Below are 21,741 nucleotides of genomic sequence, written 5' to 3'. Positions count from 1 at the left end.
ATATATATCTTTAAGAAGAAAGATGTATTGGATAAATTAAATAAAATCGTTTCTTCTCCCACCTTCTGTTTTCACGAACAGTCCAATCGACAAAATGAACCGAGAGCAAAATGATCAGCATTTCTTACGTCAAAACATCATTCATGCAGTCTGGCATTAGCCCATGCAAAATGATGGGAATGTAATCCCGATAGTGAGAGAGCAGCCCAAATGTGTAACTGTGAGGTGCGTGTGACATGGCTCCTGTGTTTAATGTGGAAAACCATACGGTGTTGATGACAGCGCACATTGCAGAACAGTGCAGTGAACAGCTGACTTTATAGGCTGCCGACGACATGCACCCTTAAACGCTATTGAATGGCAATCCTGCCCTCCAGCCTCCACTGAGGTAACACAGCTGAAAACACACACAGTCGGTCACTCATTCATTTTCACAGCTACCATCTACCTACAGTTGTAAATTCAGTAGTAGTTCTATCGAAAGTAAGGCATTCTTTTGACATCTACCAGTATTAAGAGTTGGTTCAGATTGTGCAAATGTTTAAAGCAACAGAAAACGAAACATACATGAATACTGTAAACATCTGAGGTGCGCTCCTATGAAGAACTCGAATGCAGTCCTATTCAACATTTGTTAATCCTATGTGGTGTCAGGTTCCTTCTGTCTCTTTGGCAGTAGTGGTTTCTTTAGGCCAATGAAAGCATTTACAATGCACTGGTGTGCAAACAAGTCTGGGTTTTTTTCTTTTCTTTACGTTTGCTGGTAATACTAGGTTTTAACTTATACTCAGCTGAGCAAATCCCATGAGTTTAACATCGTCTGGAATTTCAGAGCTGTCCACTCCTGATGCCTGAAGGGAAGAAAGATAAATATGACGCCAATATGAAACACCTCGGTTATGAAAAAAATGGGATTGTATTCACAAAACATCTTAAAGCAAGTAGCTCCAAACTTGCAGATTTAGGAGAAAATCTTTTTAAAAATGGTTGTGAGAGTGCTAAATTATGCTGTAAAATTACTTACAAAGTGCTAAAACTAGCTTCTAAATCAGTGAAACATTATATACCAAGACCAAACCACAAACTATCCTAAAATGGCTGTTTCTGTTGTTTGGAAAGAAAACATTTAATGGGTCATGAAACACCAAAACACATTTTTTGAGTGGTTGACAATCATATACGTGTCACACGCTGCTAAAAACACTATTAGGACACATATAAATTGCACAAAAAAGTGAAAATTGGTTGTTTTAGCCTCATTTCAAGCTAATTTTTGAAGCTGCATGGTGTTGATTAGATCCTTGCGTGTATTCCAGCTTGAAGAGTGTCTGTACCTGCGAGTGCATCATGACGAGTGTGCAGCATTAATTCATGAGAAAGACTTGGTTCAAACCAATCAGCGTGCTCTATTGTGTATGAGATGCAACTTCAGTAATATGCGTGATAGCTTCGAAGACTGTTTTTACCCGTTACAGTGTTCAGACGGCAGAGAGACGCCACGTTGTGTTGCCAAAACAAGTGGAAAAACAAGAATTTGGAGACACAGGTCGTCAGTGTTGCTTTTATAAATGTGCTTTAATGAAGGTTTTGTTTTCATTTGCCGCTATGAGAGCACAGCTAGACTCTTGTGTGTACTACAGTGCACGCGACACACGACAAATACGTTTACACAAAACATTTTTTACCCAAGAACTTTTCGCATCTGGTAATGATGAAATCCAGATTTGCCGCTTGGCTTCTTTTAAAAAAGATGTGTTTCCCTTTCGTGTTGATTGTCATGTCTCTACGGATTTGGTGAGTAAGCGATCAGTGGTCTTTGTTTGTTTATTCAGAGGCAAAGTTAGTTTGTATCGTCAGCAGTACTCTTTTAGTTTCTAAAGACAATACCTTAGTCAAAATGATTTAGTTACTAAGTTTACAGTACGTTAATATCACTTCAATATTATAGACTGAAAGATCCACTGTAAAGATCCACCACTTCTCTCCAAGTGTAAACATGTAAACACTATAATAAAACTACCACCATCGTGTAGAATTTTCACTGCATTTTGTGACAGGATAGTCTATACACGCACAGCTAAAACCAACAATTTTCACTGATAAGATGCCAAATCAAAGAGTTAAGTTTTAAAAACAGACAGGGATGAAACAGATCTAATACAGAGAGGCAGAGCATTCCACAACCCAGGACCAGCTACTGCAAAGGCACGGTCACCTCTGCATTTCAGCCTTGACTTAGGGATGCATAACAGTCTCTGGTTAGACGACCGACGAGACCGACCAGGCTGATGCTCAATTAACATTTCTGACAGATAAGAATGTGCCAGGCCATTTAGAGATTTATAAACCAAGAGAAGCATTTTAAAAGTAACGAGGCAGCCAGTGCAGTGAGCGTAAAATTGAGGTAATGTGGTCATGTTTTTTGGTACCTGTTAAAAGCCTTGCAGCAGCATTTTGAACTAATAGTAACCGGGATAAGTTTTTCTGACTAATCCCAAAGTATAATGGGTAACACTTTACAATAAGGTTCATTAGTTAATGCATTTACTAACATGAAGTAATCATGAACAACACATGTACAGCATTTATTAATCATAATTGAACATTTACTAATGCATAATTAACATCCAAGTTCATGCTTGTTAACATTAGTTAATGCACCATGAGTTAACATGAACTAACAATGAACAACTGTATTTTCATTAACTAACGCTAACTAACATGAACAAATACAGTAGTAAATGTAATGTTCATTGTTTGTTCATCTTAGTAAACGCATTAATTAACATTAACTAATGAACCTTATTGTAAAGTGTGACCGTATAATGGGTTAAAATAGTTCAATCTAGTGGTAATAAAAGCATGGTTTATTTATTTTTTTTCTGGATAAAATAGATTTGACTTTTTAAAAGTCGAAGCTGAAAGAAGCAGGATTTGACCACTGCATTTATCTGTTTGTCAAAGCTCAAGCTACCATCTAGAACACCCAGATTTTTTACCCAGGACTTCATAGAAAATTTTTTCTAGATTACCTATCGACGTTCTGGAAGAGTTTGACGGGCCGAACAAAATAATTTCACACAAAACATCTCCTACCTCTGAAAGTTCTCCTAAATAGCTTTCAATGATTCCTATATGGTCAGACTTGCTAATTAATTCTATTTATATATATATATATATATATATATATATATATATATATATATATATATATATATATATATATATATATAAAAGAAATCAAATTGTCAAAAAAATTTTTTGTAAAATATGTTTTTAAATGCCAAGATTTCTTTTTAAAACCATTTTAAAATATTTTTTAAAGCATTAAAAAAAAAAAAAAAACATTTGCTCAATCAATAGAAAAAAAACATACACTGGAAAAAAACAATTCATACCACTGGAAGAAATTTTTTTTTTTGATGTGTAAAACATTGAAAGCAAGGAACACAGTTTCTCTTAATTTTGTATGTTTGGTCATTGTTTGTACTGTTCTCATTTGTTGATGGATTAAATGTTAATGAGGTCTGTGTGTTCTTATGTTCTGCAAAACTGTTCCACAAAGGACAAACCTACCCTTACTTTTGCCTTAAATCTTCTATTGATTAGAAAAGTTAGTCTCAGCAGCTTTGTGAATTGACTTTAAGAGAAAACTATCAGATAAAAACATTTAAAGCTATTAAAGGTGAACTTTCAGAGGTAGGAGAAGATGTTTTGTAAAAAACAATCCCAGGTCACCAACTTTAACCAACAAACTTACCAGCTTGAAAGTGACATTTTTGTGAGTTTGTGGATCATCAACAATTTTCTGTAAGTTGGCTGCAACTAAAGAAATGGTTTAGAGTTAATAACACTTTTGTATTTTAGTATGAAGCAGCAATTTCATTTTAAACTCAAACTACTTTATATTTAAAAGTATATATGCATTGGTATCTTAACTGGTAAATTTAATTAGCCCAAACTTACCAATGACTAGATCTCTCCCATCCACCAGTCCAGCAGACACAAGCTCCTGAGACACTCCATCTGCTGTGTCTAGATGGAGAGAGAGTAACCAAAAGAACAATTTATATCAAAAACAAAGTTTCAAAATTGTTCAATCTGTCTGAAATGAAGTCTTTAGGAAGAAGCACAGACAGTCAGACAGTACGTAAAATGCACAAACCTCTCCCTGGCATGAACTCAAATCTGATATCGTTCAGCTCTTTCTTTGTATTCCTATTAAAAAACAAAAATTCGAGATATCAGCAGTGATCTTTGAATTTTTTTATTTCCTATTTTTTTATTTATTTCCATTTTAGTCATTTTATTACTTCAATATATCAGTAAGGAGCCATAGCAGGTATGTGATCAGCCGAGGACAAAAAAGGTGGAAGACGAGACTTTAATACATCTTATAATTTGTATTTTATACAGTATTTAAATTAATAAGGAAAAAAAAAACATACACATCACAAATAACCTGCCTTTTTTTACAGCGATAAACTGAAATATGTGTTGCCATAATGAGTATCTTAACCACTAAATACTGAAATATCAAGGTTTTTTTGCATCTGAAATGTGCTGTATTTTATTTTAATCAATGCAACTATTATAAGAAAATAACATTTCTCCATTTTTTCATAAATATCTAAAATAGAGAATTAATTGTGATTAATTATTCACAATTCTGAATTGACAGCTAGTTAATTACATTTATTTTTAAAAGCTCCATTTGAATGAATGATTTTATACTACACAAAGGCTGTTTCTTGGCTAAATTAGCTTTTCTAATCTCTTGAATGGATCAATTGTTGAAAAAAATATTTATAAATGTCATCTGACAAACTGTCAAAATAAATCAGCTAAAATAAAAAGAAATCTCGGAAAAATCTCAAATTTTTGCATGATTACATCTAGATTCTGGGTCAACACGTGCTTCCATCGCTTGTTTTTTGGCCTAGAGATTGAATAGCATTACTAAAAATGTGAAACAGGCTAATCCTTTATAACAGCAATACAAGTAAGCATTAATGACCAAAAATATCATCAACGGCGTGAAGAGTTTAAAAAGCAAGCCATCAAGCAAGCAAAACGTGCACAAATAAGAGAGGAACAAGTATCTGTAAAGCACATTTCAATATCACTTTAAATACGGTTAGATTTGAGGCTCATAATTAATGCAGTTGAAACCTAATCACTCCGATTGCTTTACACTTCTGTGCCCATTCGAAAAGTTCTAAAATGCCAATACCTCAATCTAAGGACCAGGCTAATAGGGATTTTAGCTGAGTCCTGCCCCGTCGTAGTTGGTCCAGCAACAGCCTGTAGAAACAAATTTAAAGATCTAAAAAGTCCATTTATGAACTAGTTGTACTTGTTCGGTCATTCTCTGCTGACAGTGTTGCCCCTCAAATGACTGAAATGTAGATTCTGACCTGAGAGGCTGATATCGTGGCCGTGTCATCTGCAGCGTGTGGCACTTCAGGCTGACCTACAGCTGCTGGCTGCAGGAAACCAGACGATTCAGCTGGAAAAACCTGCAAAGAAGCAGAAGTTAGATTTTCTACCACATATTTTTGTGGGAAGTATGAAGAAGAAGTGAACTCTTACCTCCGCATTCGGCACCGCCTCCTCCTTTACTCTTGGTGACTAGGAATAGATCATTCAAACAATTAAAAAATTATTCATCCAAATCCATAAAACAGAATTTAGGTAACAATAACCATGTTTTCATCCAAAGACGCCAATTAAGAGTTTACGCAAAAGTGGAAAATTGCATAAAACATTAGCGAATAAAGCTCCATTTCCATGCTATAAGTCAACAACAAAATCATCCCGTCCTGATAAACTGGTAGCAAACATTAAAAAGAAAAGGGAGAATTGATGGATAGGTTTATAACTTTTCTCATGTAATAAATAACTAGCAACTCAGAAGAAGACGAATGAGTGTCCTTTAGAGGCATGGGAAGCTTTTCAGGAGCACAACAGTCTAAGAAAAATCTGGGGGTAATAATACAGAAGCAGTTTGATGAGACTGGCCGAGGCATTTTGGGATGACCAAAACATTTCAGGTGTTTCAAAATGTTGTTGGCCCACTAGTTTATCCATGAACATCATTTTTGTTATCACATGATCTCAATCCAAAAATCACATGACTTTGATTTAAGGCTAGCATATATTCAGTAAATTTTCCATCTTTATACACTTTTATCCAAAGCGACTTACACCCATGAACACACACTTGAAGCAGTGGGTTGCCCAAGGAGCAGTTGGAAGAAATCACCTAAAGCCTGGTTAATACTCAATGCATTTGCTAGTTTGCTTGAGTGTGTGCGGCGAATGTGACATCATCGCAAAGTTTGGGGAGGTTCGCTTTGGGTGCGCGTGACATGATTTCGGCCAACGGAGCGCCGCAACTGATTTGAGTTTAATATGACACTTTGAAGATATTTTGTCTGAAACAGTACGCCTGTACAGACATCTTTATGATCCATGATCATAGAGATAACCAGATGACCAATAATTCTTGGCTAGAAATTGCAACAGCCATGGGAAAGGAGGAAAGTTTTTGTTAAAAAGGTTTGGAAAAACCTGAGGGATACGTTTGTTAAAAGCAAAAGAGGCTATGACAAAAGTGGAAACCCAGGTACAGTATGTTTATGAATTGTAATAGGTAGAACTGTCCGAGATAAGAACAAAAGAAAGTGATGCATCAAAATTTGATTATAAAAAATCTTGAATGTTTATAAAAATGCTTATAATCATTAAAATAAATTATAAAAACAATATAAATAATTAGTTTAAAAATACTGAATGATATTAATGATTTGACGTAGTTCCGGAAACTTCCTACTTAGTTTATTCGTCTGATTTTACAGTCAGTATCTTTTGACCGCCCAGTGTACTTTTAAAAAATATCACAATGGCAAACACGGCAAGTATAAAAGCCTCGTCCATTTTGCTAGGTCAGCAGAGGTGCGCGATGCAGCACTAGGCGAAAGTATAAATCCAGCTTAAGCAATGCTACTGAAGTGGACATTTATTCAATCTTCCCACCCACAATCCCTGCTGGTGCTGGAACTCGAACCTGGAACTTTGGATCCCAAGTCAAACTCTCTTACCATTAGGCCATGGCTGCTCCATCATAATTTATGCAAAATCTTTCTTATTGTATAAAAAGTTTACCTTTATCAGTTGTGCTTTTTATGTTAATAATGCACATTTTCAAAACTCATGCACATCTTGCATCTTTTAAATGTGATATTCCAAAATGCGCAGATAAATGGGGTGGATGAAAACATAAGTAGTGTGGAAGTCAAGTTTCTACCCGTAAAGCAGCCACTGCTGCCTTTCCTTCCTCACTCTCCACATCCAGCTCATCATCACTCCATTCCCACTCTCCGTCCTCAGTCTTGTGGAGCCGACCGCTGGAGCCCGGGACCCTCCGCACCTTTTAAACAGAAAAATAAAACAGCATGAAGCACAGCTAATGCAATTCCTCAGTCAGACATAATATCAAGTAAATCTGTCACACACCTTCCTTGATCTCTCTCCTATTGTAGGTGCCCTCTCCAGCAGTTTTTCTTTCAAGTAATCAGTGTTCTGTAAAGTATTTATGACAATTTCAATTTTCAATTCATGGCTAGCCAGTGCACAACCAAATAATTGCATATTTATAAACAGAGAATGTGCCTAATCAATACAGACTACTTTGCATATTCTATACTTTGGGAAAAAAAAACACAAACCTAAGGTCATGTCATTCTAAAAAACGAAATATGAGAATTAGGAGAGACAGCATCCTCTGTGGGCCGTAATGCATCAATGCAGTCCCCTACAAGACTCTGTTTACAGCCACTAAGCCCATAGGAAAGACAGTCTGCTGAGGCAGCACAGCATTTGTTACAAAATGGCCTGTATCCCATGAGCAGGAAATGGCCTTTGGAAACACTAATCTGCAGTATTTGTAACAGTAAACCAAGCATACTGGACCAGTGATCTGGCAGCATTTAGGCGACAACAAATGCTGCCAAACTAAATAAAAATAGTCTCGCTAGAAGCAGCAATCAGTTTGCAGCAATATAATCTTAAATATGGGAATATCTGTCATTTTACAACTTGAGGATACAGCCTCTCACCTTGGCTTTTGTGAAGAACTTGTGTTTCAAGAGTTCAGCAGCTGTAGGCCTGTTAAAAATTAGTAGTATCAATAAGACAATATTGTTTTTATATTTTGAAGTGAAGATTTGACTCTTAACAGAACTTCAGGAAATAAATGCACTACCGTTTTTCTGGATCCTTCTGGAGGCACAAAGAGATCATCTTCCGGAAAGATTTACCATACTTTTTAACCATCTCTTTGTCTGTAACTCCAGTCTCTAAACACGGAGGGTCATTCTGCAGGGTTAACATGAGAACCTACATCCAAAAAAGACCAGAAAATGAAGACAATGAAGTAAATTAAATAAAACCAGAACTGTGGAAAAACTATCACCAGTTATTGTTGACAAAGTTTAAAAGTTAACTTAGAAGTCAGAAATACCCTGGTTCTCAGATTTAGAACAGAGTTTCTATTTTTTAAAGCCTAAAAATAAGCAATGATTAAAAGCTAATAGAAAAACCACACCACAAGCACATAACTTCAAATGTTACCACAATTGTCTTTCATATTTATATACATTTTTTTTAACTTAAAATATATTCAAAACATTAAAGAATTATGGGTTTATTCAGCTATGATAATTTTACAGAATTATTTAACTTAATATAAAAATAAACTATATTATACATTTTTCTTCTTATCCATTTATTTTCATCTATGAAACACATCACATTTTTGTATTTATAAAATACATTTGATTTTATTTAATTATTCAAGTTTTCTAGTATTCGATGTGGACATAACAGGACAATTTTCGCTAAACAAATAAGAAAGATTTAATACCAAAAATGTAAAATATTGGAAAATATAGTTTTTACACCATTTTAAAGTAATTGGGCTATTTAATTGTTTTTAAATAAAATAAACGCATAAGGCTTATGCTGAATAAAACAGGCAATTGCATTGTTTAATGCCTAAAAATTATGATAGTCAGAGACATAACTGGCATATTTAGCTTCAATTGAGCCAATTTATATCTTACACATTTTAATTAATATGAATTAATACCTTTTACAGGATTGCTACAGGTTTCATCAAGTCTTTTTAGACCTCTTTAACACCATTATGAATTAAATTACAGCCATAAACGAGCCTAATGCAAAGGATTTTTTCTAATGGCCTATTTAAAACATTTAAAAAATTAAACCATTTTGGTAAAGGTTTACCATGGTTTGGAAAAGTCAGGGTTTTAAAACCGCCACAACCGTTTCTATGATATATGTAAGCTTTTTAAAATATTTTACATGTTTTTGTTTTACAACTATTTTATTTAGTTTTTTTAGGGCAACAGTATCTCCAGCTGAAAAGGGCCATAGACATCAAAAAGCTACTGTTCCAAAATATTTTAAATGTTTCCTAAAATAAAATATATTGTGTTCAATTGGGGAAAATGCTGTTCTTTTTTTAGACATTTAAAAACAACATATTTTAGAGCAGTAATTACAACACCACAATATTTTTTTATCAAAGGTTATCATACCATCAGAAACGTATATCGGCCATGCCTAATTGGTGATAAATAAACTAAAACAATGCATAAATAAACTGGTAAAACTTTAATTGGGATGAAACATTAGTAATTGGATGAATGTTGATCCGTTTGGGTAGCTTTACATGGACATAAGAAAATTAAAAAGCTTTTAAAACAATTTAAGACCACAATATTTAAGTGATTTAAGGCCTAAAATTTTGCTTTTCAAATTTAAGACATTTTAAGACTCTGCAGATACCCTGTTTTACCAACACAAGTGCTATAAAAAACATGATTTTAACTGATCTCCATCTTTGTTTTAGGTATTTATTAAAAACCTACCGACAAAAGAACTGAAAAGTGAAAAAAAGCAGTTTCATGTTTAGTCAATTGACTCAACTGACTGACTCTCTGTTAATTGAACACAAACGCTCACCTTCATCGGAGGATATTTGTGATATGGAGCAGCTCCGGTTGCCAGCTCAATCGCCGTAATCCCAAAGCTCCATAAATCAGCTTTGAAATCATAACCCCTAACCTGCAAGTAAACAAACATTATAGCGTCTCATAACAAAGGTGTTCCGTTTCCAAATTATATGCTGCAACAGATAAAATAAGGAAAGAGTAGGACAACACAAACCTGCTCCATGACCTCAGGAGCCATCCAGCATGGAGTTCCTACAAATGTCTTCCTCACTTTGTTTCGAGTCATGTCTCCACCAGTCGCTAAAAAGGCACTAACACCAAAGTCTTCAGGAGGAAAAGAAAACAAATTTAGCAATCGCCTGAGCCATGGTCCTTGCAAGTTGTGTGAAACATAAGACAGATAATACACATTATATGCAACAGTTTTCCTTCTAAAAGAACGTTTTATGGCTTATTGACAACTAGAAGCTTGTAGATTAAAGGCAAAGATTAAATATTGTGAATTTTAAAATTATTTACTGCATTTAACTACACTGAACTGAACTTCAACTCTGAAAACTGGACTGACACAGTTTGAATTTACTAGATCTTCTATGTTGAGCTGCTTTGACACAATTTAGATTGTGAAAATGCTATAGAAATAAACATGAATTGAATTTATTTAGTTTTTTTCTGTTAAAGCATGAAATGAGCTTAAAGCAGGGGTGTCCAAACTCGGTCCTGGAGGGCCAGTGTCCTGCAGTTTAGTTACCATCCTAATCAGACACACCTAAACCAGCTAATCAAGCTCTTTCTAGGTATACTTGAAACTTTCAGGAAGGTGTGTTGAAGGAAGTTGGAGATAAACTATGCAGGACACCGGCCCTCCAGGACTGACTTTGGACATCCCTGGCTTAAAGCATACAGGTACAAAGAACAATAGCATTTGTTGCTTTAACAAAGACTAATTAAATCACATTTTGACAGTAAAGACTGCAAAGTGCCATTTCAAATAAATTTTTTTAATATTTGTCCGACTGCCATTAAAAATTACTAGACAAATATAAAATACTTTTTTCCACTAATTTTTATGTTTTTCCCCACTAAAAATCTAGTTAACGCTCAATATAATAATTTATTTAGATGCACCACACTACAAATTCATCGCAAACATTCTGAAATAGTGAATTCTTCAGAAAGAGAGTTATTCAATCCATGTGGTTAAAATAGATTTCATAATGCAATGTATATTGATGAAAAATATTGAAATGTCAATTTTTCCAATATCGAAGGAATATTTTTATTCTTGCATATGTTTTAATATAAAAAGACTTTGCTGATGTTTTAGTGTTTCTGTATTTTTACAAAAAGAATATTAGGGTGCTTTCACACCTAGACTTTTGTTTCGGAAGCTGTCTCGTTTGCCCAGTTAGCGCGGTTTGTTTGGCATATGTGAATCTATCAATCGCGCTCTGAACCGCGCCAAAACAATCGCTTTGAGATCGCTTGAATGAGGTGGTCTCGGCTCGATTGAAACGAACTCTGGAGCGGATCAGTTGTAGTGAAAAAGCGATACGATCCGAGCCCGGTTATATCACAGTGTATTATGGATATGTAATTGGCATACGGCTATATGAAAGAGAGTTATGAGTAGGGCGGGAGGTCATTCCAGACATCCCAAGTCTCCCGGAGGTTTGTGAGTCTCCTGCAAATGCACAAAGACTCCCGGATGCCTGCAAACGAGTGATAATTTCCCCGGAAATTGCGCATCTCCCTCCCGGTCCACAAATACATCACGCACCCTTCTAACCCCTCCCCACCGCAGCCGTCCTTGCTCGTTGCGCGCACCCTGTAAACACCAACAAACCACTACCACCGGGACTCTGCATAATAAACCGTGAAACTGATCAATGTGAGGAGAGTTTACTCGCACGTGACTTGTTTTAGCTCTTTTGGCCCGTTTAGAAACTTTGCCGTGTGAAAGCGGACCGCACCAAGAACAAAGAGCCACAATGTAACAATTTTAAATCCCTGTCTCAGGCCCCGTTTACACTAGTGCGTTTGTTTTAAAACGGCGTTTTAGAATGAAAACGATCCGCGTCCACACTTGCGTTTTACCTAGCGTTTCTGAACTGCTCTCCATCCACACCAAAACGCTGAAAACGCACATCACGTGACCACACACACACTCTTTGGCAAGCGCTGCAGCCCATCTACCCAGATGAGAGCTCTGCTAGTCGGACTTCATCAAGCATCTGCCGCTGGATCTAATCTCACTATATTTATTAAACGTGATATTTCATTCATCTTGTTGTCTTTATCTAACGACATATTCCCTGACTTTGGTCATTGGAATCTATTACTCGTTCTCAGGTAACGTGTTTTGGCTGAGCGTAAAGATAAGTAAACGATTAATGTAAGCACGTGTATATTGACTGATCGCTTGCCTTTATTTCCTATAATGTTTAAACTTATTGTATGTTATACTTTTATAATGGCTATTATCGATTATTAAAACTGATATTCAACAAAAGATAGGGGATGTTTCGTATTTTCACTAAAATTGAAAGGAAACAGTTGTTATAGGCTCCGTTTTGTTATAAATGTCCACACAGTGAAGATGACGCTCATATATGCAGCACGACGCCTCAACATTTCTGCTGTCTGTTTAGTTGTTAATATTAAAATGAAAATAGGCAGTTCCTTATATCATGTTTACCTTTTATTTGTTGAGAAAGTGAAACAACGTAGCCAGGGTGATGTGAATGAAGTTATAAAGTACACTGTTCCCTTTGAAGATTTACCCGTGTGTTCGGTATAGTCTGTTTTCCATATTAAACTGAGAAGAAGAGCCTTGATCAAACTTGCGAAGTCTGAACTTACACGGAGAAGATGCGGGACTGAACTGTTTGTAGGCTACTTAATATTGAGGAAAAGCCCCAATCAGAGAGGCGAATGTCAGCAGCCCCGCCTCCGTTTTCAGATGTCTCCGTTTTCCATCATCCACACTGAGACGGAGCAGCAGCTTTTCAGAATGAAAACGGCCTCTCCAGCGTTTTTGGGGCTCGAGAACTCCGGCGTAGTGTGGACGGATGGCGTAACCGTAGCAAAACTTATGCGTTTTCAAACTAAAACGCATTAGTGTAAACGGGGCCTCAGAACAACTGAATCAATTCACAGGTGTGAAAGCACTCTTAAAGGGAAAAGGTGTGGAAGGGGGTTTGTTAAATGTTGAATTGTAAAATGAGGTAAATGGCATTAAGAACAAAAAGCAATAAAAGAAAGTTACGCATCAAACAAAAGAAGAAATAATAATTTACTCGTTTGATTTTATTATGCTAAATAGATGTTTTAATTTCTTCCTTTTTTTTTTACTTCCATTGCATTTTTACTGTGTGTAATTTGCATCTTTCCTTTTTAGAATCAATAACAAGTAAAAAATAAAGAATAATACTGTGTTTATTTAATTGATTTGTTTTTTTTTATGAAAGTGATTGTAGTTGTTGATTTGCATTTCATAAAACATTAAATAAAGGGTTTTAAAAAAAAAGGAAAAAATTGACAAATTGCCACCTACATCTAAAATTACAGTGTTAAATTACAGTGTAATACAAAATTAAGTGTGAGCAAACTAAAGGCTGGATCACACTGTGCGATTGTTTTATATAATCCCGAACAACTGTAGCATGTTAGACGAACATGGCTCCCAAGAGCCGAACATGGCTCCCAAGTCACACTGTAAGGTCTCAGCTGTCACAATGTCAGACTGAACGACAATGAAGATGCACCAAACAAGGAAAAAAAACTCCACCCTTCATCATTATCCCACATTTCGAAATGATTCCTTGCAGCAGACATAAACAATCTATAGCGGCAATTTTGCACAAAGCGTGTCTTAATAATACAACCAGGAAAAAAAAAAACGTTTCGACATTTCCCCGCAGATTGATTCTTGAATTGACGCTCATCGTAGCTGTTGTAATACTGCAGGAAAGTGCCAGAATTTAATCAGAGAAAAATTCTGATCGCAACGGGCAATAAGCAGCCGTCTGTGAACATGTCAAACCCACGATCAGAGACCACAGATTTTAGCCTAGGTTTTCAGGAATCTTTTAAGATTTCCCAAATTTGTCCCAAATGACAAAATCGTGGCTGAAATCTCAGTGTGAGCAGGGCTTACCTGAAATTATTTAAGAATTATTTTAATAGTATTATTAAAAATGTAAGTGTAAAAACTGACATACACAAGCACAACTTATAAATTTCTTTCTCCTCCTAACAATGAAATTAATTAATTTTAATGATTTTTTTTTCCGGAAAATAAAATACACTCAAATAAGAACATTTATTACTTCTTTATAAAAAATTTAATAATTCCCTATATCTAAACCCTGCCATTAAGCCACGCAACTGTCAAGAACACAGCCTGCAAAAAAAAAAAATGCATTGACAGTGAAACTCTACCTGCAATCTGAACAGAGCCGTCCTCTCCTAAAAGAATATTTCCAGCCTTCACATCCCTACACAGAGACAAGGACAAATCCATGTAATGCTCAATGACTCAACAGAAAATAAAACACACAAACTTAAACATTCAGCTACCTGTGAATCTGGCCATTTTTGTGCAGATATTCGAGACCTTCGAGCACCTCTCTTAGTATGGTGGCAATGCTGGGCTCGTCCATCACGCCCGATTTATGCTCTCCTTTGGAAATGATGTACTTAATAAAATCAAGCACTGAGCCTGAAAACAGACATGAGCGGAAAAATAATGCATTATGCAGTAGTTTACTTTTTAAAAAGACATATTATTAGTTTTATGGTTGTTATTATTTATTCAGCACATGCATTAAGACAAACTAACTGACCGCCACTGAGCAACTTCATGACCAGCCAAAGCTCATCCTTGACCACAAAGGACGTGTAATAAGACACAATATTTGGGTGATGGCACTGGCTCATTGCCTGGATCTCTTTCTAAAAAGAAAAAAGACAGAAAAAATAATTAAAGGGAGGAAAGATGATGTTAGGAAGCACAACGCATGAAACGTTTAAACCTAAAGGCTGGATTATGAAAGCCAATAATGGGAAGTAATTACATAACGACAAACAAAAGATCCCATTCAGATCATCCCTGACTGCTCTACCGCAACCTTCTGGGGGTAAAATTACTTCAAGATGTGACCATTGATGAGTTTTATCCTACAGAATCCAAAGAGGGGAAAAAAGACCACAGGTATTTGCTGAACATATATACTGAAAGAGATAGTTCATATAAAAATTGCCAATTTTACCCACCAAATGATGCAAAGAATGCAAAAAATGTCGACAGCTGATGCTCAAAAAGATCATGTTTTCAGCAGTAGCATGTCAACAATTTCATATTGTTGCTTAAAAGGGTTGTTTACTACGACATCATATTTTAAACTTTAATTCATGCGTGATGTAGCTGTGTGAACACAAACATCTCTGAATGCAAGTTCAATGCAAAGGAAGACATTGGATTTTACAGAGTTAGCTTAGCAGAGCCTACAGCGAACAAAGTTTGGGGACAACAAAAATATACATCCAGGCTAGCAAGATCACAAACGATTTAGCTTGTGCACATTCACCATACACATACACCCCTACATACTTGCATACACCCCTACTTACCTGTTTCTATATTTGGGCTTCCAAAGGACACGACACAAAGACATAAGTGCTTACAATTTAATTTTAATTTTGTTCCAGAGAATTATAAATAATATATAGCTAGTATTTGACAAAGGACAGCTTTCAGAATCCCTCAGTTTAGAGCAGAATTGGGCTAAAAACTCCTTAAAGAAGGAGCAGCTCCAGCCATAACAGAAGAAGCTATGGATTGTGAGCCTCAACCTGTAAATATTTTTATTTGTTAAAATAAATTTAGCTACCATATTTATCCATCAAACCCCTGTAAAGACCCACAGTCTTCACCAGCGCTTTCCGTGCGTTTTACATCTTAATAATAAACTTGCAAAAGATATGTGAACGTTTAATGTTACTTACATATGCTTATACCGAATATATGTGAAAGACACTTGTTAGATTCTATTTTAAAGAGCAGACGAGAAGTTTAGCTAAGTACTTTTCATTTTCTGTCTGATTCAGGCTTAAACTGCTGTGGCTAACAGCTACTCTTACTGACAGTTGTTACACAGCGCAAAAGCACATGCTTGTAAGGGCGCACACGTTGCTTAGCATCTTATAAACACAACCAAGCCTTAAAAGTACACTCTGGACCACCCAAAATTATACATACACATATACATTAGAGCTGCACAATTAATCGAAAAAAGATCACAATCTTGATTCGACCCCCTAAACGTGTTTAATCCAGCATTTCTACGTTTCTGCCAATCATATTTTCAAGTTCAAAAGAGAAGCAAAGGCGGCTGCACAAGTCTTTTCATTGTTTCACATCCTTTGCTCAGTGACATGTACACCTCCAAAGGATGTTAAAAGAGTCACATACTGTATTTATAAAGTACAATTGACCTTAAAATGTCATTTTTGTCTTCATATAATGCTGTTTCACGGCCGGGAAATCACACGTGACGTGAGCTGTTGACCGTGAGCTGTTACCACAGAGAGGTGGCCGTGCGCGTTCCCTACTTAATGACAGAAGTGCGCGTCTACTTTAGTGAACAGAACCTGCATAGGCTGTGAGTAACAGGTAATAAAGTTGAAAATAATAGTCATTTTGTGGCACAGAGTGATCATTTGAGAGCCGCGTGCGATGTATGAACAGCACTTAGCACTGAAAATGAAACCGAAAGCATGCACATCATTTGAATAATCATAATGCATTTTAGAATTATGATTGCGACAAGCATTTGATGTTTTTTTCTTTCATAGGGGACACACAGTTGTGCATAAAATAAATGTTTAGTGTCTGTATAACTACTCTAGCCTATATAATGTTGATTTTACTAGTGAATAAAATGGTCTAATAATGTTGTCAATGACAGATTGCAAGCATATATCTCAAACATAATTCAACATCAGAATTATTATAAGTAGAATAGAATTATTTATAAAAAACCAGTAGACATACACATAATATTGCTGTTGTTTTACCATGTTTGAGAAAAAAAACAATAATTGCTGACTCATTTTAACCTTTATTTTACATCTACAGAATCGTGAGAAAATCGTGATCTTTATTTTAAGCAAAAAAAAATTTATCAATCCTGATTCTCATTTTAGCCTGAATATATAAAATCGGATAAAAAGCAGTAAACAGGAGAGACTAATGTGCACATTTTGACAAAGCAAATGGACATGGTCTCATGTAAACACTCCAATAAGAATTTAATAGTTATGATAAAATAAGTGCACACGTTAATGTGTTATTTTTACCATGCTTTGATAAAATTTTGTGCATTTGGAAAGATGATAAAAATGGAGAGTATTTAGACAAGGCATTTAATGTAACCGGCTATGCATTCAATTTACATACAATTGCATGTAAATCTTGCGGTCGAACCAGTGCAACCTCTAAAAAAATTTGTTGCACCAACAAAAACATTATGACAAAATGCAACTATTTGACTGCAGTCAGGAGGCCTGCTATTATAGTCAATGGTTACCGGTTACCAGAATTCTTTGAAGTATCTTACTTTGTGCTTAAAATGATTAAAAACCTTGAAAATTTGGAATTTGAGTAAATGCGGAGTAGTTTTTCTACTTCTACGTAAACTAGCCCTTTTACTACAAGCATATAACAAAATAAACTGACGTTAACTAATTCTACATTATTTAAACACAGATTTAGCTGTATAAGTGGAACTGCAGTTAGCTAATGTTGTCTCATAGGACAGTTTAATCACAAACCCGAAAAGTCTTTCCTTGAGTCTGTGCCAGTTTAATCCTCTGCTGATTGACAGACATGTGGCTGCCTTGCACATGACCCGAATTACATCATGACCCTGCCGTTTGACGAAAAGATCATTAACTGAGGTGAACTGGACAGACCCAGAATCAGACATGCAGTGCTTAACTTCATTTCTGAAACTGAAATGTTGTCAGCTAGTCTGTAGTGCTTACAGACAACTTAAAATAGCTGTGGTTGCTTTGTTAAGTTCACCTCAACCTCTGCAGTTTTCACGAATGCCTGCAGAATGTGATCAATTACTGAAATCCGAAGGGATTCAACCAATCTGTTTTTGTCAAAAGAACATTTACATAATGTACAGTACACGTTCTAGGGAGTCAGGGGAATTTTAATTAGTAAATGAATATAATGTATGACAACATTTTCTTCAATTTTAAGATAACAATATTGTCATTTACAACTTTTAAAAAATAGCAAAAAGATGCCATGTTTTCAGACACATTTACATAAATAAATTAAAAATAAATCTTTTTTTCTCTTTTTTACTTAAGGAGAGTTTGGACGGGTGGAATAACCCTGATTTTCAATCACAAAAAATTAAAACATCTGTTTTTTTCAGACTTACTTAAAGGTAATATCTGAGTGTGTTTTATTGAATTACAATCATTTTTACCATGATTTATTTTAAGAATCATGGCAAGAATATGTACACAGCAGTATCCTTCTCTCATTTAAAACATCCTTTGTTAAAAAAGTATGTAAAAAGAGCCAGACAACTAAATTAATCTTCATTAATATCCAGTTTAAGCAAGCAGGTCTCCATTCTAATTATAATAGAGGTAAAGTTGGTTTTATATCCGGAGTATATATTATAAAGTATAAAGTATATAAAGTATTATATATAAGCAAATTTTAAACAGGCAAACATATTAGCAGCAAATGACTATCAAAGCACAACATTGTTCACAGTGATTTAGATAGTGTTGATGTTGTTCAGAAGTCATACTTGCATGCTAATTCCGATCGAATATTCAAAGTAACATGGTAAACAATATAGAGACCTTTAAATGAACGAATGTGCAAATATAAAACCAACTTTACCTCTATCTAATTTAATACCTTCAGGTGGTGTATCTTATGTTATAAACAGTTAGTAGACATTACCAGGAGCTCATCCATGCTGGTCTGGCATTTCTCAAGATTGATGCGTTTAATGGCCACCTTCTCCTTCCTGGGTTTGCAATACGCTGCCTGGACCACAGCTGTGGCTCCACTCCCTAGAAAAGTGCAGAAGGATAAAAAAATATATATGTTTTAAAAGAAAAACTGTACATGTGTGCATGTATGACTATAACAATGGATATAAAAAAATAATAGGAAGAAAACATATGGTGTTGCAGAGGACCATGCTGTCCATCATGCTGTAAGTGTTCTGTATCACTGAGAGATAACGTTAATTACATTTCTTAACATTAAGATTGAAGAGAATGTTTATTTTTTGTTGTAGTTACAGTTCCAATGACATTGTCTTGTCATTTTTTTGTTAAAAAGTATTGCATTTATAATTTGATTTACATTTGTTTAGTTTTTTTTATTTTTTAGAATCAAGCAGAACAGTTATTATTTATGATAAGCTAAATGAAAAACAACACATCTCTGAGGCAACTAGTTCGCATAAACTAAGCTGTAAGAACCATGATGCCTATATGAAAGCTATTTAATGCAATGCAGTTGTCAACATAGCTGTAATCAAGATGGCTGGTTTACAAACTGACTTATAGCTCAATATACATTTAGTGCAGGTTATTCTGGTCAAATCATACACTTCCTTTATGTTTCTCTTTCTTTCAACCCAGTGACAACTTCCTTTGACAACGGGAGTTGAAAGACCAACACAAATATTCCAGGACACAGCAAACAGCTCTCATTTCAAGTTAAGCAGTCAGAGTTCTAATTATACACCAAACTTTTATCCAAATAACAGCCTGTTTAGCGTTACATTAACGATTCATGAAGCAACATCGTCTTTTTATCAGCAGTAACAATACCGTACGTGTCATATACAGCAGGCTAAAATCGCCAAATTGAGCAGTAAATCAGCCATTGACCGCAAGAATTACACTCTGCTGGCATGTCGTCAGGCTAGTTAGCATGGCTAACATATCTGAACATCTTCCAGGCGCGATGACTCAATCACTGATGGAGATCTGAACGAACACAGATCATCAGGGCCACACCGATATAAACACCTCCGCATTACTCTCCGTTTTCTGTCACTCGTGTGATTGAGATGCTGATGTGTGGTGGATTAGCTCACCGATCACCTCCTGTAGCTCATAGTCATCCTTGTCGATGGACCAAGGTTGAGAGCTCGGGTCCTCGGACATGACTGCGGTCAGATCACGACAGCCGGACGCCCCACTGCACGCTTACACGGCGGCGAGCGCTGGAAAACGACCGATCTGTATTTATACTCGATTTACTTGTGCTGATCTCACCGACCGCTCTCAGTCCCAACAGCCAAACTTTGCCAACAGGGATGGTGACCCCGCCTTGGGCGGAAAACGTTCTTCCTCGTGTCAAAAAATCTTGGAGGCGACCAAAATTATGCCACGTCACGCCACCTACCGGTAGTCTCAGTCCAGAACTGAGGAAAAATGATTCCTCCTCAGCCACTTTGTCTACACTAGAGAAAACAAAAAGTTAACTAACGTTAGTTAAGTTAGTGTAATTAGACAAGTCATTGTATAACAATGACAACTGAAAAGTGTAAAGCTCTGTAAAGACAACTGAAAAAAATATTGCTTGATGGGGATAATAATATTAACCTTAAAATGTTTTTTTAAGCTGCTTTTATTCATTTATTTATTTTCCTTTAGCTTAGTCCCTTTATTCATGAGGGGTCACCACAGCGGAATGAACCGCCAACTTAGCATATGTTTGACACAGAGAACGCCCCTCCAGCTGCAACCCAGTACTGGGAAAAAATTTTAAGACAATACAAAGATCAAATATTTTCCTAGCTTATATTTTACTGATTTTTGAATATCTGTAAATATTATTTTACACATTTTGTCGTTGTTTGTAGGCTATGTCTACGGTGGCTGAGAGAGAGCTTAACATGCTTCAATTTGAGAAAACGCATGCAATTACAAATACGGCAGTAAGGAAAGATTTGTATTTTTTTGACAGCACACGTGCTGCAATCTGCACAAAGCAAATACTTTTTTAAAAAAACGGGCTGCATTTTCTCACATCACAAACAAATAGTAAATAAAATGCTTTTGAACCATAATAAAGTGTATCGTGCTGTATTGTTAGCATTTACAACATTTTATTAAATAGAACACTTTAGTATACAGATAACTGATCAATTGTAACACTGTAGTTTACGTTTTTCACTGCAGTAAACTGTGATGTGTTGTATTATAACATACCCTGTAGTTGTACACTACAGTATTTTCTTTATTTGTTTGTATTATTTTAGTTGTTTTAGGGGTGACACGGTTTCGGCGGTATGATAACCTTGTTTAAAAACATCATGTTTTCACAGTATTATGATTGCTGCTTTAAATATATTATTTGTAAATGTCTGGGTAAAAAAAAAAAAAAACTTTTCACCCATTGAACACAATATATTTCATTTTGAGAAACGTCTAATATATTTTGGAGCAGTAAACATGTCAGGCTAAATCGTTGACTTTATCCATCTTCATAGTTTCAAAAACACAGATTACTTTACCATTTAAAATGGCATCTTTGGAGATCATGTAGATATTGTTGTCCTAAAAAAAAAAAACTCTTACATATACCTTAGGAACGGTACAACAGAAAATCTTGGCAGTTTCAAAATCTTGACCTTTC

General features: G+C 35.5%; 1 protein-coding gene across 1 annotated transcript; it reads right to left on the bottom strand.

Annotated features, from left to right (window-relative positions):
- Window positions 1–750: 750 nt before the first annotated feature.
- oxsr1a (oxidative stress responsive kinase 1a) lies at window positions 751–20,412 on the bottom strand. The gene is given in 18 exon segments (NM_001098747.1): window positions 751–851; window positions 3,761–3,825; window positions 3,967–4,035; window positions 4,166–4,218; window positions 5,234–5,304; window positions 5,418–5,519; window positions 5,593–5,631; window positions 7,310–7,432; window positions 7,519–7,584; window positions 8,121–8,169; window positions 8,267–8,400; window positions 10,051–10,152; window positions 10,255–10,364; window positions 14,484–14,539; window positions 14,622–14,763; window positions 14,888–14,996; window positions 19,042–19,154; window positions 20,195–20,412. Coding segments are annotated over 18 exon segments (1,548 nt in total). The 5' UTR covers window positions 20,265–20,412; the 3' UTR covers window positions 751–776.
- Between the last annotated feature and the right edge of the window lie 1,329 nt (window positions 20,413–21,741).

The sequence above is a fragment of the Danio rerio genome, chromosome 2 (assembly GCF_049306965.1).
Source record: "Danio rerio strain Tuebingen ecotype United States chromosome 2, GRCz12tu, whole genome shotgun sequence".
NCBI classification, from domain to species: domain Eukaryota; kingdom Metazoa; phylum Chordata; class Actinopteri; order Cypriniformes; family Danionidae; genus Danio; species Danio rerio.
Note: the sequence above shows the minus strand (reverse complement) of the source record. Positions and strands in the feature narration are given on the sequence as shown.